Source organism: Pogoniulus pusillus, chromosome 26 (genome assembly GCF_015220805.1).
Source record: "Pogoniulus pusillus isolate bPogPus1 chromosome 26, bPogPus1.pri, whole genome shotgun sequence".
Classification (NCBI taxonomy): Eukaryota; Metazoa; Chordata; class Aves; order Piciformes; family Lybiidae; genus Pogoniulus; species Pogoniulus pusillus.
The window spans coordinates 733,302-750,329 of NC_087289.1; the positions used below are offsets into that span (position 1 = coordinate 733,302).

Below are 17,028 nucleotides of genomic sequence, written 5' to 3' on the forward strand. Positions count from 1 at the left end.
GCTCCTGCTGCAGGGCTCAGCGCCAGCGGAGCAGCAAGCGGAGGCGACCAGGAGCCGAACCTCTGCATGCCCAACCGCACACACAGGCAGCTTCTGCCCCGCCCACAGCCACGCCTCTTATAGTCCCGCCCCCAGCCCCACCCCTCCCGGCCCCGCCCCCAGCCCCACCCCGCCGCGCCGCCTCCTTCGGCAGGAGGAAGCAGTCCGCAGCGCCATGGAGCTGTCTCCCAGCCGCTTCCCGGCCGGCCGGGCCGCGGCGCTGGCCGCCGCCTACCTCTGCTACCGGCGGGGGAGCCCCAGCCGCGGCCTGGCGCTGCGCGGGGTGCGCCGAGCGCGCAGGGAGGTGAGCACCGGCAGCGGGGAGCAGCAGGGCCGGGGCTGGCTGCGCGGTCCCGGAGCCTGCCGGGGAGCAGCTGCCCAGGGTAGCTGAGGCTGGGACCGAGCAAGGGCCCGGGAAGACTCCGGGCTGTGGGCAGAGCGGCTGGGAGCTGCCCGGTGGAAAAGGAGCCGGGGGTGCTGGGCGAGGGTGTGCCCAGCTGGCACCGGCCTGGCCTGCACCTGCGAGGGTGTGGCCAGCAGGAGCAGGGCAGGGATTGGCCCTCTGGGCTGGGCACTGGGGAGGCTGCACTCCAAATCCTGGCGTCAGTGCTGGGACCCTCACTCCCAGAACATTGAGAGGCTGGAGCAGGTCTGGGGAAGAGCAACAAAGGTGGGGAAGGGTCTGGAGAACAGGGAGGGGGAGGAGCAGCTGAGGAGCTGGGGGGGTTCAGCCTGAGGGAGACCTCACTGCTCGCTGCAGCCCCCTGGGAGGAGGCTGGAGCCAGGTGGGGTTGGGCTCTGCTGCCCAGTAACAACTGATAGGATGAGAGGCAAGGAGCTGAGGTTGCACCGGGGGAGGCTGAGGTTGGAAATGAGGAAAAATTTCTTCCCCCAAAGGCTTGCCAAGGCCTGGCCCAGGCTGCCCAGGGCAGGGCTGGAATCCCTGTCCCTGCAGGGTTTGAATGTGGTACTGAGCTGGCGGCGCTGGGGGGGACTGGATGATCTTGGAGGTCTCTTCCAACCACAACACTCTCATGATCTCTAAAGCCTGCTAGGACAGGGGCTGCAGCACAGGCACCCTGCCAGCAGCAGGAGGCTGCAGCCAGGCTGTGCTGGGGGATGCCAGTGCCAGCACAAGGGGCAATGCTGGAACCTGAGGAAGAGGAGGATTTTTTTCCCTGTGAGGGTGCCAGAGCCCTGGAACAGGCTGCCCAGGGGGCATCTCTCTGGAGATATTCAAACCCTGCCTGGATGTGTCCCTGTGTGACCTGCTCTGGGTGATGCTGCCCTGGCAGGGCTTGGACTGGCTGAGCCCCTGCCATGCTGTGCTTCTACCACACTGCACAGCCACTCCGCAGCTCACAGTCTCATCTTTTCCTTCCTCAGGACATAGCTGATGTTGGGCACAAGTACCACCTGGAACTGGTGTTAGAAGATGTCCTTGCCAAAGTGAGTTCAGGTTTGACTACTGCTCCTGCAGCCACCGCTGCCGTGCCTTAAAGAGCCATCCCTCGCCTGTGCCCTTCCTGGCCGGGAGCAGCAGGCACACAGCTAAACCCTGCTGAATCATCACCAGTCACAAACGGGTCCCCCAAAGGGCCCAGTGTTACCAACAGGTAACTGCACCTCATTTCTTACACCACAAAACCCCCAAACAGCTGCTCCCTGCCCCCGTGGCACAACAAAATGCCTGCAGACAAAGACCTTTTCGGTGCGATTCCATCTCCAGCTGAAGTAACTTGACCACCTCAAACGCTGCCCTTTGTCCCAGCTGAGAGCAGACTGCCCTGAGGGGACGGTCACAAACCCAGGGATCCCTCCCTGTCCTTGCCACAAACCTCTCCGGGCCAAACTCGAGAGCAAACAGCAGCTCCAGGAAGAAAAGGAACACTTTGGCAGTGCAAATTAACTGGGCTTAGACCTGTACTGAACCGAACCTTCACTCTCAGCAGGACACGACTGTTAACTGCACTGCTGAGGTTCTCTACCACCTGGGCCACCAAGCCAGCGCTCCAGAGGTGCAGGTCACACTGGAAGGAGAGCTCAGGGACACGGCTGAAGCAGACAATGTGTTCTACAACCGAATCAAGAGCCTGGACCGAGAGCTGGTGGCAGAAAACATCCCAGGTACAAAGGAGGGGCTTGGTCAGAAGGAAGCTTTGGAGACCTCCATGGGCAGAAGCAAATCTGAGCTCAACTGGTGGTGGTTCCATGGCCCTCCTGGGAAGCCTGCTCCCTGGAGGTGCTCAGGACCAGGTTGGATGAGGCCTTGAGCACCCTGGGCTGGTGGGAAGTGTCCCAGGGCATGGCAGGGGCTGGAGCTGGCTGAGCTTTGAGGTCCCTTCCAGCCTAAGCCATTCTGTGATTCTCTGAGGATCAGGCCTTAGCCTGAACCCCACTGTCTCTTCTCTAGAGTGCTGTCAACCACAGTTCCCTCCTGCAGTCCAGAGCTGACACCCCTGTGATTGTCCTTGGCAGCCACCTGCTGCTGCTGCCTCTCCCTTCAGCACTGGCCTGCTCCTTGGCACGGTGCTGACTCCCTGCCTGGAGCTCTGAGCTCTGCTCTCCCTCCAGCGCTGCCCTGAAGACCTCAGGCGAGGGAGCTTAAGGGAAAGCAGCAGTCCAGGCTGGGGCTGACCTGCTGGAGAGCAGCTCTGGTTAAAAAGCAGCTGGGAGTGCTGGTGGGCAGCAGCAAGGCCACAAGCCAGTGATGTGCCCCTGGAGCCAACAAGGCCAACAGCATCCTGGCTGCATGAAGAGTGTGGCAGCAGGGCAAGGGAGATGCTTCCCCTCTGCTCTGCCCTGGTGAGGCCACAGCTGAGTCCTGGGCCCAGTTCTGGGCTCCCTGGTTCAAGAATCACAGAATGCCAGAGGGGCAGGGAGAGGGCACAGCAAAGGGCTGCACAGCTGCTGAGGGCCTGGAACAGCTCTGGGAGGAGGAAAGGCTGAGAGAGTTGGGGCTGCTTGGTGTGGAGAAGAGCAGCCTGAGGGATCTCATCAGTGCTTAAAGGGGGATGGGACCAGGCTTTGTTCAGTGGTGCCCCGTGACAGGCACAAACCTGAACAGGAGAATCACAGCATCCACCAGGCTGGCAGAGAGCTCCAAGCTCCTCCAGCCCAACCTAGCACCCAGCCCTGCCCAACCAACCAGACCATGGCACTAAGTGCCCCAGCCAGGCTTGGCTGCAACACCTCCAGGCACAGAGACTCCACCACCTCCCTGGGCAGCCCATTCCCTGCGAGGTGGCTGCAGCTCCAGGAGCTTCAAGTCTGCCTTCCTTCCATTTGCCAGACAGCCAGGGCACTGTGCCCCCAGACCTGGAGCCTCTGCACCTGCTGGCCTGGGCTGCCTCTGGCTACCTCACCTGGCAGAACTCCACTGAAAGCACCAACTTCCAGCTCGCCCAAGTCAAACGTGTCCAGCAAGTGGTAAGTGGCCACAGTGCCAGCAAGGAGAGGGCTCAGGAGCCAAGCAGCTGTGGCAGCAAGAGCTGAAGCCAAGTTCTGCAGCAAGAGACCCCAGCTGGGGATGAACTCCTCAGGCTGGGTTGTTTTTAAGGCAGTGTTTGGGTTTCCTCCCACCTGCCCTTTCCTTGCCAACATGAGGAGCATCCCTCAGGCCTGTGATGAGCAAAGGGCATCCAGGAGGGGGAGAGGCAGGGGGGCAGAGTACTGCAGGACAAACCATTTCCGAGTGCTTACAAGGGAGGTATTTGCCACTGGGCAGGGGCAGCACTTCCTGGGACCTCCTGGGCAGAAGGGGCAGGCAGAAGCTGGCTCTGGGGGCAGGGGAGGCTACCTGAGGGGGGGGGTTACCATCCTGCTGCCTCCTGCAGGGCTGTGCTCAGCACCAGTGCGGCCAGCGGGAGCAGAGCAGGGCTTGTGCCCCTGGCCTGTGCCCCCGGGAGGCTGCAGCTCAGAGGCAGGGCTCAGTTTTGGGCCCTCAAAACACGGAGGGCTGGAGCCCAGGGAAGCCAATGAAGCTGGAGAGTCTGGAGAGCAGGGCTGAGACAGCTGGGGGGTGCAGTGTGGGGCAGAGCAGGCTGGGGGCAGAGCTCATTGCTCTCTGCAGCTGAGAGGAGGCTGCAGCCAGCTGGGGTTGGACTCCTCTCCCAGGGAAGAAGGGACAGGGTGAGAGGAAATGGCCTCAAGTAGCACCAGAAGAGGTTTAGGTTGGACATCAGAAGAAACTTCTTCCCTGAAAGGGCTCTCAAAGGCTGGCACAGGCTGCCCAGGGAGATGGCTGAGTGCCCACCCCTGGAGGGGCTTGAGAGGGGCAGAGCTGTGGTGCTGAGGGCCATGGCTCAGCCCCAGCCTGGGCAGAGTCAGAGGATGGTTGGACTGGATGCTACTAAAGGTCTCTCCCACCCCACACGATTCTGTGCCTCACAGTGTTCACCCTCTGCAGCAAACAGCTGGACTCAGGGACAGGGCCAAGAAGAAGTCTGTCCTGCTCTGGTGTCCTTTCCCTTCCCTGAAGAACAGACCCATGGGGAGCCTGTCCCAGCTGTTTGGGTCACTCACACTCACTGAGAACTTCCCACCCCCTGCAAGCACTCTGAGTTCCCTCCTACTCCTGCCTAGGACTCTGGGTTCAGCTGACCCCTTGCAGCACCAGGTGTTGCCTTCCCCAGCCTGGCTCCTTCACCATCAGTTTAAGCTTCACCATCTCTTAGCTCTACTTTTGGAGCCCACAGAAATCCCAAGTTAATCCTTTTGGTTTCTTCCAGTGCCTGAGCTCCACCTGCTTGGTTCACAGCAGCTGCCACTTGGAACTGAGCTGCATCAGAGCTTTTCTCTTCAGTCAGCAGAACTGATGCAGCTCTTTTAGAGGGGAATGGGGAGGGGAAGCCTCAAATTCACAGGCTCACAGATGTCAGGGGTTGGAAGGGACCCGTCCAACCCCTGCCAGAGCAGGACCACACAGTCTAGCTCAGGGCACATAGGAACACATCCAGACAGGCCTGGAAAGGCTCCAGAGAAGGAGACTCCACAGCCTCTCTGGGCAGCCTGTGCCAGGCTCTGGGACCCTTCCAGTGAAGACGTTGCCCCTTGTGCTGAGCTGGCACCTCCTGTGCTGCAGCTTCCACCCATAATTCACCCATTTCCATCTTGTCTCTCCAGAGGAGAAGTGATGAGTATCTGGAATTTGACTACTTGGTTCTGCTCCACGAGATGGTGTCCCAGGTAAAGCCTTGGTTCCCCGAGGTGCCTCACTGATGTTAGAGCTAAGCAAATCATTCAGTTATAGGCAAATTACTGTCATGAGTCTTTGCTTTAAGGCTGACAACTGTGCAGCCTCCCTGCTCTGAGGTGCAGGTGGTGAGGTGGTCCCAGACCTGCTGCCTGCCAGGTCAGTCAGCAGGCAGGGGAGGGTAGAGCTAGCTCAGCCCTGGCAGCTTCTGCCCCACCAGGGCTCCAACTTGCCTAACTTTCAGCTGGTTCTGGCCCTCGTTGGGAATGGCAGAGGTTCACCTCTGGTTGTTCACCTCTTGGGAGGGGCAGGGATGCAGGGAAGCAGCAGCTGCCAGCATCCTGGAGCTGCATTCCAGGTGGAGCTCCAGAGAGCCTCTGTGCCAGAGCACAGCAGCGGTGGAGCCAGCAGCACCTCTGAGGAGGGGGCAGCAGAAGCCTTGGCTCCCAGAGCACCATTCACACTGTCTGCTCCTCTGCACCCTGACTCTGTCACCTGGCTGGGTTGAGAAGGACAACACAGCAAAGGGGCAAGGGAAGCTCTCAACTGTGCATCCTCCTGTGATAAACCATGCACTGATGACTGCCACAGCTCTCACTCCACCTCCCCTGCTTCCTCCCCTGCTCCCTCCCCTGCTCCCAGTGAAGGTTTGGGATCTGCAGTGGGGTTAGTTCCTGAGTCTTCTAGGAGGAAGAATTCCTGAGGAGCAGCAGAGCCAAAATGCAGGTTCTGCATCGTGCTGGGTGCTGAGGGGCAGCTGTCAGAGCTCTGACCCTACAGAGCCATGCCTGAGCTGCAAAACTTGCCCAGATGAAAGAAAACTTGAGCTGGAGCAGCATGGAGCAGAGCACAGGCTGGAATGGGTTTGCAGGAGCAGCTCAGGGACTTGGGCAGCTCAGAGGACTTTGTGGTGCTGTGCACTTGCTGCTGCTGCAGCCACCTCCTCCTGGGCATGGCTGCATGGCAGCAGTCAGCTTCTCCCTTTCCCCAGCTCTGTCTTCTCCCTGCAGGAGATCATCCCCTGGCAGATGAGAGTCCTGTGGCACCCCCAGCACGGAGTGCAGGTCACAGAGGACAGGCAGCAGACCTAGCACAGGCTGCAGTGATGGACCTGCTGCTGGGGAGGGGCTGCACTGCACGGCCAGCACTGGGGGAGGGCAGAGGAGGGGCTGGGGGGTGCAACCAGGGGGTGAAGGGACAGATCCTTCCTCAAGGGAATCACACAGAGCTCCAGCATGTGGGGGTTGGAAGGGACCTCTGGAGATCATCCAGTCCATGATGCTGTGCCAAAGCAGGGCACCCACAGCAGCCTGCCCAGCAGCACAGTGCCCAGGGGGACTGGAAGCTCTCCACACAAGGACACTCCACAGCCTCTCTGGGCAGCCTGCTCCAGGCCTCCACCACCCTCACAACAAACAACTTTCTCCTCCTGCTCAGGTGGCACCTCCTGGGCTCCACTTTGTGCCCACTGCCCCTTGTGCTGTCCCTGGGCACCACTGAGCAGAGCCTGGCCCCAGCCTCTTGCCCCCAGCCTTTAGCTGTTGCTGAGCACTGCTCAGCTGCCCTCTGGGGCTGCTCTTGTGCAGGCTCTCAGCCCCAGGGCTCTCAGCCTCTGCTGCTCCCAGAGCTGCTCCAGGCCCCTCAGCAGCTTTGCAGCCTGCCCTGGGCTCTCCCCAGCAGTTCCCTGTCCCTTTTGAACTGGGGAGTCCAGAGCTGGACCCAAGACTCCAGCTGTGGCCTGCCTAGGGCAGAGGAGATGGGGAGGACTTCCCTTGCCCTGCTGGCCACACTCACACTGCACCTCAGGAGACCATTTGCCTTCTGGGCCAGTTCTTGGCCCTTTCCTGCCCACACTGCTTTGACCTGATAATGCCACAGGCACTTTCCCTGCCACATCCTCAAGCTGTGCACCAAACCTCTGCTCCAGCAAGAATACTCACGGGACAGGTGAGGAGATGCTCTCCCTGAAGGCCACCTTTGGCTTCCCCATGGTGCAGGGGCAGCTGTATTCTCGCTCCATGCGCTGCAGAGACGAGAGCAGAGGCAACTGAAGTTGTTCCACTGGGACAATGCAGTGGAAATGATTTTAGTGACAGAGCTTTCTGATCTGGAGAAGCCTCATCAGGGTTCCCCTGACTTCTGGTTTAGGGCTGGATTGCTTCTGGGGGCCCTGGTGTGTGGTTCTTTTGTGCTGTTTAAATGTTGTTTGAATTATTCACTGGCATTGTTTGTCAAGAGCAGACTGAGATTGGCTGTGAGGAACAAGTTCTGCACCAGGAGGCTGCTGCAACACTGCCACAGGCTGCCCAGGGAGCTGGCTGAGGCTCCATGCCTGGAGCTCTTCAGGGTGAGGCTGGAGAAGGCTGTGAGCAAGCTGCCCTGGTGCAGGATGTCCCTGCTGAGTGCAGGGCTTGGGCTGGGAGACCTTTGGAGGTCACCTCCAACCCAGACTGTTCTGGGACTCTGCAGTCACCCTTGTTTAGGGGCTCAGGTTGAAGAGGGCCTCAGAGCTCCTCTCCTCCAACCCCCTGCCATGCCCAGGGACACCTCTCAACTAGACTCAGCTGCTCAGGGCCTCACCCAGCCTGGCCTTGAGCACTCCCAGGCAGGAGGCAGCCACAGCCTCCCTGGGCAGCCTGTGCCAGGCTCTCACCACCCTCACACTGAAGAACTTCTTCCTCAGCTCCACTCTCCCCCTGCTCTGCCTCAGCTCCAAACCATTGCCCTTGGCCTGTCTCCAGCCACCCTCTGGAGAAGTCCCTCTGGATGCCTTCAGGTGCTGGTTTACACCCAAGGAAGGGGAGCATCAGTCATTATTTCAGCCAGCTTGGAGCTTTCCAACACAAACCTCATCTTCTCTTCACCCTTTCATCATCTTAGATGCATTTATTGTGTAAAGAGTCAAAACCAGAGATCAACTTGAAACAAATAAATCACTGCAACTGACTCCTCCCCTCTGCCTGCATCATCTCTTACTGTGGAATGGTTTCAGAAGGCAGAAACAGAATATTTTAGGCCCCTCCAGTGCTCAGGAAGTGGCTACCTGCAGAACTGCTCAGGAGCCAAAGCTGCCAAACAAAGCTCAGTGCCTAACAAAGAAAGGATTTTTATGGCTCTGGGCCAAAGAGCTGCTGCCTGGCAGCTATGATCTGTTTCACTTGACCCAAGCAGCTTAGAAGCTGCCAAAATAGCAGCACTGAAGAGAATCAGAGAACTCATTTTGCTTTCAAAAACCCTTCCAGTTCGAGGCCAAGCATTCTCTAACTCCTCCCAGTCTGGGGCTAAGCCCTCAGCACCACAGCTCAGTGGCTTTTAAGGGATGGAGAAAAGAATCTGCAGTACTGAAGAGGGAGAAAGAGACTTCAAAGGCTAAGAAGTTAAGGCCCTTCCCCAAGCAGCTGCAATTGTTCACATTTAAGGGGGCTACAAGAAAACTGGGGAGGGACTTGTGAGGCTGTCAGGGAGTGACAGGACTGGGGGGCATGGAACAAAGCTGGAGGTGGGGAGAGTCAGCCTGGAGGTTAGGAAGAAGTTGTTCAGCAGGAGGGTGGTGAGAACCTGGCAGGGGTTGCCCAGGGAGCTGGTGGAAGCCTGATCCCTGGAGGTGTTCAAGGCCAGGCTGGCTGAGGCTGTGGGCAGCCTGCTCTGGTGTGAGGTGTCCCTGGGCATGGCAGGGGGGTTGGAATTGGCTGATCCCTGTGGTCCCTTCCAGCCCTGACAATTCTGTGACCAGCCCTTTGGGTGCCACCTCCTTGCCCCAGGAGCTGTGTGCCAAGGACCTGCTCAGGACTCAACTTCCCAACCTGCCAGCCCAGCACTGCCCCTCCCCTGCCTTGCCTCTTCTATGGTTCTATAATGCCAGAGAACTTCCTGCTGGAAGCTCTCAGCGTTCCTGGCACACCACACCCCTGCCTTGCACAAAAGCTGAGTGGGGCTGTGCAGCTCAGACCACCTCCTGCTCAGGGAGCCCCAGCAGAGGGTCTGAAGGGTGCCACCAGCTGCCCAGATGCAGGCAGGTCTGGGGCTCAGGCAGAAAGGGAGGGGTTGGGAAGCCCGGGTGGGGCCTGCTGCCCCCTTACCTGGGCATAGATCTCCAGGTGCAGCTCCCCCATGCCTGACACAATGGTCTCCTTGCTCTCGTTGTCAAAGTGGGTCCTGAAGGTGGGATCTTCCCTGGTGAAGCGGCTCAGGCCCTTGGAGAACTTATCAAAGTCGTTCTGGAAGGCAGGCAGAGCCCTCAGAGGACATCCACACAGCAGCACCCACACACCCAAAAGGCCTCAAGTCTTCCCCTCCACCCTCCCGAGGTGATCTGGCACCCAAGCAGTCCTTTAGAGCTGCATTTGCCCCCCAGGTGCTCCAGGCCAAGGACACACATCCCCTGGTGCCCAGGGGCTGCCACCTGGCAGCTGTGTGCTGAGTGCACTGCACACAGCTCCTGTCAGCCTCTGCTCCCATCACTGCCTGCTGACCACACGAGAGCAGCAGAGATGTAGCTCAGTCAGGAAGTTGAGTTCCAGGTTCCTACCTTGTTGGAAGGCTTCATGGCCACTGAGATGACAGAGTCAGGGATGTGGATTGATTCCTGCAGTGCCACAAAGGAAGAGGATCACAGTGGAGCTCCACCATGCCTGCTAGGTCCTTTCCAGGTCATTTCTCCTCAAGAGTCTGGCACAAGCACTGATCCCTGGGTGGGAGCTGAATCCCTAGGGCTGGACCCAGCACTACCTGCTCCCCACTCAACCATGGCCCTCAGCACCACATCTCCACAGCCCTGCAGGGATGGGACTCTGCCCCTCTGGGCAGCCTGGGCCAGGACTTGACATGCCCTTTAAGAAAGACACTGCTCCTGGTGTCCAACCCAAGTCTCATCCTGTCCATTACCTGGGAAAGGAAACCAACCTCCCCAGCTGGCTGCAGCCTCCTCTCAGGCAGCTGCAGAGAGCAATCAGCTCTGCCCTCAGCCTCCTCTTCCCCACACCAAACCCTCTCAGCTCCCTCAGCTGCTCCTCCCCAGCCCTGCTCTCCAGACCCTTCCCCAGCTTTGTTGCCCGTTCCTGACCCTGCTCCAGCCCCTCAGTGTCCTTCCTGGAGCAAGGCCATGCCCTGGAGGTGGACTCACCATGGAGATGTCTGTACTTGTTTTGTCAGTGAAGGTGTCCCCACTGGCACAGTCGATCCCAAAGAGGGCACAGATGTCTCCTGCATAGACTTCATTTACATCCTTCAGAAAGAGAAGTTCAGTCACACCCAGAGCTGCAGGCAGCCACACCTGCCTTTGGGGAGGTACCCAAATACTGTGCTTAAAGGCCTGAGGTGCAGCTCCCCTGCCACTCCCAGCTCTGCTAAAGGCCTCTCTAGAGCTTCTCCCACTTCACTCAAAGCACAGCAGGGAGAACTCAGCATGGATGCCAACTCCTCCTGGTGCAAGGAGGTGAAGGCAGCAACAGGAGCTGTGCTCAGGCTGGGATGTGAAGGAGGCAACAGGAGCTGTGCTCAGGCTGGGATGTGAAGGAGGCAACAAGAGCTGTGCTCAGGCTGGGATGTGAAGGCAGCAACAAGAGCTGTGCTCAGGCTGGGATGTGAAGGAGGCAACAAGAGCTGTGCTCAGGCTGGGATGTGAAGGCAGCAACAAGAGCTGTGCTCAGGCTGGGATGTGAAGGAGGCAACAGGAGCTGTGCTCAGGCTGGGATGTGAAGGCAGCAACAAGAGCTGTGCTCAGGCTGGGATGTGAAGGCAGCAACAAGAGCTGTGCTCAGGCTGGGATGTGAAGGCAGCAACAAGAGCTGTGCTCAGGCTGGGATGTGAAGGAGGCAACAAGAGCTGTGCTCAGGCTGGGATGTGAAGGCAGCAACAGGAGCTGTGCTCAGGCTGGGATGTGAAGGCAGCAACAGGAGCTGTGCTCAGGCTGGGATGTGAAGGAGGCAACAAGAGCTGTGCTCAGGCTGGGATGTGAAGGAGGCAACAGGAGCTGTGCTCAGGGTGGGATGTGAAGGCAGCAACAGGAGCTGTGCTCAGGCTGACCCAGCCAGAGGCCAGGAGCCCTGACTGGGAAGGGGTAGGATCATAACTTGAGACTCAACCTGGAGTGCAGGAACTCCACTTAACAAACGCCTGGGAGGAGAATTCTCTGTGTGTTCTGCCAAACCTGCCTCCTTTCCCCCACCAGCCTGGAACGTGGAGCTGAGTCCACAGCTGCCCTGCTTTAGCTGTCAGCTCAAAGCCATTCTGCAATGCTGCTTGGGCAAAAAGTGTTCCACTTCAGCAGAAATCCCAGCCCCCAGCATGGGGAGCTTGGAGATCATCCACCCACAGCAGCCTGCCCAGCAGCACAGTGCCCGGGGGGTGGAAGCTTTCCAGAGAGGCAGACTGCACAGCTCTGTCTCTCTAGAAGTGGGGAGCCCAGAACTGGTCCCAGGACTCCAGCTGTGGCCTCACCAGGGCAGAGTGGAGCCTGCTGCCCACACTCTTCCTGCTGCACCCCAGCACTGCCAACTCCTTCTCCCTGGAGCTGCTCTCCAGCAGGTGCCCCCTGACCTGTGCTGCTGCAGGAGCTGCTCCTCCTCGGGGTCAGGACTCTACCCTTGCCCTGGTTGGACTCCTGAGGTTCCTCTGCCCCAGCTCTGCAGCCTGAGCAGGTCTCAGTGAGTGGCAGCCCAGCATGGGAGGTGTCAGCCACTGCTCCTGTGGCTGGATGTGGCCCTGGGCAGCCTGCTCCAGTTGGAGGTGTCCCTGCTGCCTGTGGGAGGTTGGACATGAGCCTTTGAGGGTCCCTTCCAATCCAGTGCACTCTGAGAGGCTCCCCTCTGTCCCTTCATCCAGACTGGGGATGAAGATGCTGAACAAGGCTGGCCCCAGAACTGATCCCTGGGGTCCAGCAGGGGCTGAAGGCCTCCAGTGAGCTGCTGCACCCCTGCATGACACATCAGAGCCGACTGCAGCGCCTCACAGCTGCACCAAGAGCTCCAAGCAAGCAGGGGTCACCACCCCAGGCAGAAAGCTGCCAGTCGGCTGCTCAGAGGCAGCTGAGCAGGCAGGAGCTGGCTGGGGGGGAACAGGAGGCAGTCCCCGTGGGCTGCAGCCTGCACTCACCTCCATGGTGTCGGAGTGCATCCGCACCAGGCGCTGGACGCGCACCCTCTTGCCGGTCCTGGTGTTGTAGATGTAGTCTGACTTCTTCAGCATGCCCTGGTACACCCTGATGTAGGTCAGCTGCCCAAAGCGACCAGCCTGGCACCAAAAGCCAGGGCAAGGTCAGAGAGAAGCCCTCTGGCAGCCCAGGCCTGGGGAGCAGCACCTCCAGCGCCTGCTTTTGGCTCCCACCACTGGAGGCGAGGGTGGAAGTCTGCTTTGCAGCCTGCCCTCGGCTGCCCCTCGGCGCCTCCTGCCCCTTCCCTGCTCCGATTTCACCACCCCAGACCTTCCCAGCTGAGGCAGAGTGAGCTCAGCAGTTTGGGCACCTCCTGGCAATGCCTCAGCTGCTGCTGTCCCTATAGGGAGCAAGCAGCCTGCTGGGGTACAGCTCTGCACCCCCGAATTCTCCTGTCTGCTGCTCTCAGCTGCAAAGCAAGCCCAGGATTGGCCTCCTCAAGCAAATGACCCCCCCAGGCCCTGCCTGTGGCACCCAGGAGGAATCTGAGGCACATCACCAGGTGAAAACCTCCACCTGGGCAGCACCTGTGGGGCTGATGGCTGCACCCTCTCCAGCAAGTCCCTGTCCTCCAACCAGGGAGCCCAGACCTGGAGCCAGCACTCAGCTGTGGCCTCCCCAGCGCAGAGCAGAGCAGAACCTCCCTTGCCCTGCTGGCTACACTCCTCTGGCTGCACCCCAGGATGCCACTGTCCTGCTTGTCCCCAAGGGCACACTGCTGGCCCATGGCCATCCTGCTGTCCACCAGGGCTCCCAGCACTCCTCCCAGAGCTGCTCTCCAACAGCTCAGCCCAGCCTGTGCTGATGCCAATCCAAGAGGCATCTCCTACAGCAGCTCAGACAAGCAGGACCTGCATGCACCAACAGCTCCTGCAGGCCATGGCCTGCTCCTCTGCTGGGTTTGCTCCACGAGAGAGAGCAAGAGGCAGCCCTTACCTCCAGCTTAAAAGCCAAGCCTATGAAGGGCTGGGAACCATCTCGAGCAGAGTTCAGGAGGAACCTGGTGCCATCCTGAGAATCCCTTAAAGCAAGAGAGACAGAGAGAGAGTGAGGGAGGCTGTGAGCTGAGGCTAACCTGGCAGCCTCCTCTGAGCCTGAGCCCAGCCTCAGGCTAGTCCTAAGGGCCTCCAGTTCCACAGCTCTGTGACAGAATCAAAGCTGCTCACAGGCAGCTCCCAGGTGCCCAGGAAATACCCGAGGAAGTGTGCAGCAGGCCCCAAGAGGGGGCTCAAACCATGCCAGGTATCACTAGAGCTTTGTATCACAGAGTCCCAGCAGGGTGGGGTTGGGAGGGACCTCTGGAGCTCAGCCAGCCCAGCCCTGCTCTAGCAGGGCACCCACAGCAGCTTGCCCAGCAGCACAGTGCCAGGGGGGGCTGGAAGCTCTCCACACAAGGACACTCCACAGCCTCTCTGGGCAGCCTGCTCCAGGCCTCCACCACCCTCACAACAAACAGCTTTCTCCTCCTGCTCAGGTGGCACCTCCTGGGCTCCACTTTGTGCCCATTGCCCCTTGTGCTGTCACTAGTTCCAATCCACTGCCATGGGCAAGGACACCTCCCACCAGCCCCAGGCTGCTCAAGGCCTCATCCAGCCTGGCCTTGGACACCTCCAGGGAGGTTATGGAGCACAGAAGCACCCAATGGGATCTGTGCTCCACAACCTCCCTGGGCAGCCTGTGCCAGTCTCTCCCCACCCTCACTGCCAACAGTTTCTCCCTCCTCTCCACTCTCACTCTCTCCTCTCCCAGCTCAAAGCCATTGTCCTTCCTCCTGGCACTCCCAGCCCTTCTCCAGAGTCCCTCCCCAGCTCTCCTGCAGTCCCGAAGATCACATTGGGTGCTTCTGTGCTCCACAACCTCCCTGGAGGTGTCCAAGGCCAGGCTGGATGAGGCCTTGAGCAGCCTGGGGCTGGTGGGGAGGTGTCCTTGCTCATGGCAGGGGGTTGGAAGTCTGAGCCCACTGCTGACCCCACTCACCCCTGGTTCAGTGTAGCATAGTTCTCAACCTCAGAAGGATTGGGGAGATACTCCAGGACAGCATCCAGCAGTGGCTGCACTCCTTTGTTCTTTAAAGCACTTCCCACCAGCACTGGGGTGAAAGATTTCTTCAGTGTTGCTCTTCTGATGGCAAGCTGAAAAGTATCAGGGTGTTAGCCCTGCTGCTGCAGCAGCTGCAGGAGCCTGAGCTGGCCCCAGCCCTGCAGCAGTCCAGGTTCTCTCTCTGGTCACCTCTCCTCCTGCACTGAAGCAGATCCTCCCACACAACCTGCACAAGAGCTTCCCATGAAAGGTGCTCACCAGAGCTCCAGAGCAGGGTAAGAGGTTTGGGGTTTCTCCCCCTCCCCCATCTTAAATTCAACTTAAACCAGGAGAATAAATACAGTGAGAACCCCAAAAGCCTCAGCAGGTTCTTGATGCTCTCCTGATGCTCTCTTGCGGCTCTGACCCACAGCCTCCCTGGGCATCAGTGCTCTCTTAGTGAGGGCAGAATGCTTCCTGTCTGGTTTGGGTGTCCCATTTAGTCACAGCACAGGTTTAGAGTCAGGAAATGGAGGTGAGAGCCTTCAAAACCTTGATGGAAAACTCTGCTGGCAGAGGAAGGCAGGCAGGGCAGGGCTACAGGAGCTAAGTGCCAGCAGCTTTGGGTGAAGGAGGCTTTAGAAGCACAACAGAAGACCCAATTCGTGGTCACCTGGAGCTGAAACCCTGAGAACCCTTCCAGGGTCTCCTGGCAAGCTGGGCAAGAGAGAGTGGCTGAGCATGCAGTGCCCTGCAGCCGAGCAGCACAGGATGGTGCTGGGCACAGCTGAGCACCAGCAGCACCCAGCAGCCATGGCAGCTCTCTGCCCTAAGGGTGCCCAGAAGCTGGCTGCTGCCTCCCCACCCTGCTGAAGCCAAGAGTGCCACCTCTGTCCCACCTCTTCCTGCCACTAGATGATGCCAGCTCCCCAGGCTTGCTCCAAGCCAGAGCTGCTTGGGTCAGAGAATCAGGCAGGGCTGGAAGGGACCACAAGGATCAGCCAGTGCCAACCTCCCTGCCATGCCCAGGGACACCCTACCCTAGAGCAGGCTGCCCACAGCCTCAGCCAGCCTGGCCTTAAACACCTCCAGGGATGCTCTAGCCAAGATGGTTAACCACATCAACCCATCCAGGAGTTACCTGGAGCTGCTGCAGAGGCTCCAGAGGAGGCCATGAAGACGATGAGAGGCCTGGGAACCCCTCCTGTCAGGACAGGCTGAGAGCTGTGGCTGCTCAGCCTGGAGAAGGCTCCAGGGAGACCTTAGGGCTACCTGCCAGGACTGCCCCCTCTGCCAGGTGAAGGTCTCTGAAGCAGCTGCTTCATTTCAGTCTTCACCCAAGCTCAGGGTTCATCAGCATGAGTTAATTACTGGGATAACTAAAGAGTGGAATCATTTGTAAATGGAAATTCATTACTGGCATAACTGCATGCCAGGCTAGCAGTGAGAGGGGACTGGCTTGGTACCCTGTGCCTCAGGCCAAGCTGGGGCATGGAGATCCCTGCATTCCCTCCTGGACAGATCCATCCCTGCACAGGTCACCTCTCCTGAGGGGGACCTGCACTTGGAGGAAAAGTGACATCAAACTGGCACAAGAAGCAGGAACTTTCACAGGCTGGTTTGGGTGGGATGGGACCCTCAGAGATCCTTCAGTGTCCAGCCCCTTCTCCAGCAGGGCACCCACAGCAGCTGGCCCAGGGCACAACACTCAGGGCAGGTTGGAAGCTCTCCACGCAAGGACACTCCACAGCCTCTCTGGGCAGCCTGCTCCAGGCCTCCAGCACCCTCACACCAAACAGCTTCCTCCTCATCCCTACACAGAACCTCCCTGGGGTCCAGCCTGTGCCCACTGCCCCTTGTGCTGTCCTGGGCACCACTGGGAAGAGCCTGGCCCCAGCCTCCTGCCCTTGATCTGCACTGGTAAGGTAAGACTGCTGGAGGAAGCAGAACCACATCCAAGCTACCTTCAGCTCAGCAGCTGTAGGAATCTTCTCTTCCAGAAACATCTCCCCGAGCTGCTCGTCAGCGTTGGCCACGCACTCGATCAGCTCCCGGCGCCGCTCCGCAGCCTCCGCCCGCAGCTCCGCGGGGACCTCGGCATAGCGCAGGCTCTGCCTGCACACACACACCTCAGCACCACGGCCACCCTGGGCACCCCTGGGCACACACCAGCACCACGGGCACCCTGGGCACCCCTGGGCACACACCAGCACCACGGGCACCCCTGGGCACACACACACCTCAGCACCACGGCCACCCTGGGCACCCCTGGGCACGCACCAGCACCACGGGCACCCCTGGGCACACACACACCTCAGCACCACGGGCACCCTGGGCACCCCTGGGCACACACCAGCACCATGGGCACCCTGGGCACCCCTGGGCACACACCAGCACCACGGGCACCCCTGGGCACACACACACCTCAGCACCACGGGCACCCCTGGGCACCCCTGAGCACACACACACCTCAGCACCACGGGCACCCTGGGCACCCCTGGGCACACACCAGCACCACGGGCACCCCTGGGCACCCCTGGGCACACACACGTCAGCACCATGGACACCCCTGAGCACACATCAGCACCCTGGGCATCCCTGGGCACACACACGTCAGTACCACGGG

At 59.7% G+C, this 17,028-nt stretch overlaps 2 protein-coding genes across 5 annotated transcripts in view; one reads left to right on the forward strand and one right to left on the reverse strand.

Moving 5' to 3' along the window:
* Positions 1–17,028, reverse strand: part of GFM1 (G elongation factor mitochondrial 1) — a 38,986-nt gene that overhangs the window by 4,334 nt on the left and 17,624 nt on the right. Inside the window, exons 6-13 of the mRNA XM_064165537.1 lie at positions 16,367–16,517; positions 14,361–14,515; positions 13,320–13,404; positions 12,326–12,463; positions 10,356–10,457; positions 9,762–9,818; positions 9,313–9,450; positions 7,174–7,256 (exon numbers count right to left, since the gene is read on the reverse strand). Coding sequence (XP_064021607.1) covers positions 7,174–7,256; positions 9,313–9,450; positions 9,762–9,818; positions 10,356–10,457; positions 12,326–12,463; positions 13,320–13,404; positions 14,361–14,515; positions 16,367–16,517 — 909 coding nt within the window. The remainder of the gene's footprint in view (positions 1–7,173; positions 7,257–9,312; positions 9,451–9,761; positions 9,819–10,355; positions 10,458–12,325; positions 12,464–13,319; positions 13,405–14,360; positions 14,516–16,366; positions 16,518–17,028) is intronic.
* Positions 197–6,378, forward strand: LXN (latexin). Of its 4 annotated transcripts, XM_064165539.1 has the most exons (6): positions 197–343; positions 1,426–1,488; positions 1,992–2,166; positions 3,332–3,468; positions 5,164–5,226; positions 6,244–6,378. In XM_064165539.1, the coding sequence occupies exons 1-6, from the start codon at positions 215–217 to the stop codon at positions 6,322–6,324; spliced, it is 648 nt and encodes a 215-aa protein (XP_064021609.1). In that variant the 5' UTR covers positions 197–214; the 3' UTR covers positions 6,325–6,378. The 4 variants fall into 4 exon arrangements, with proteins under 4 accessions (XP_064021609.1, XP_064021610.1, XP_064021608.1 ...); XM_064165540.1 differs by lacking the exon at positions 6,244–6,378 and having other exon boundaries at positions 4,770–5,243; XM_064165538.1 differs by lacking the exons at positions 5,164–5,226; positions 6,244–6,378 and adding an exon at positions 4,448–4,834.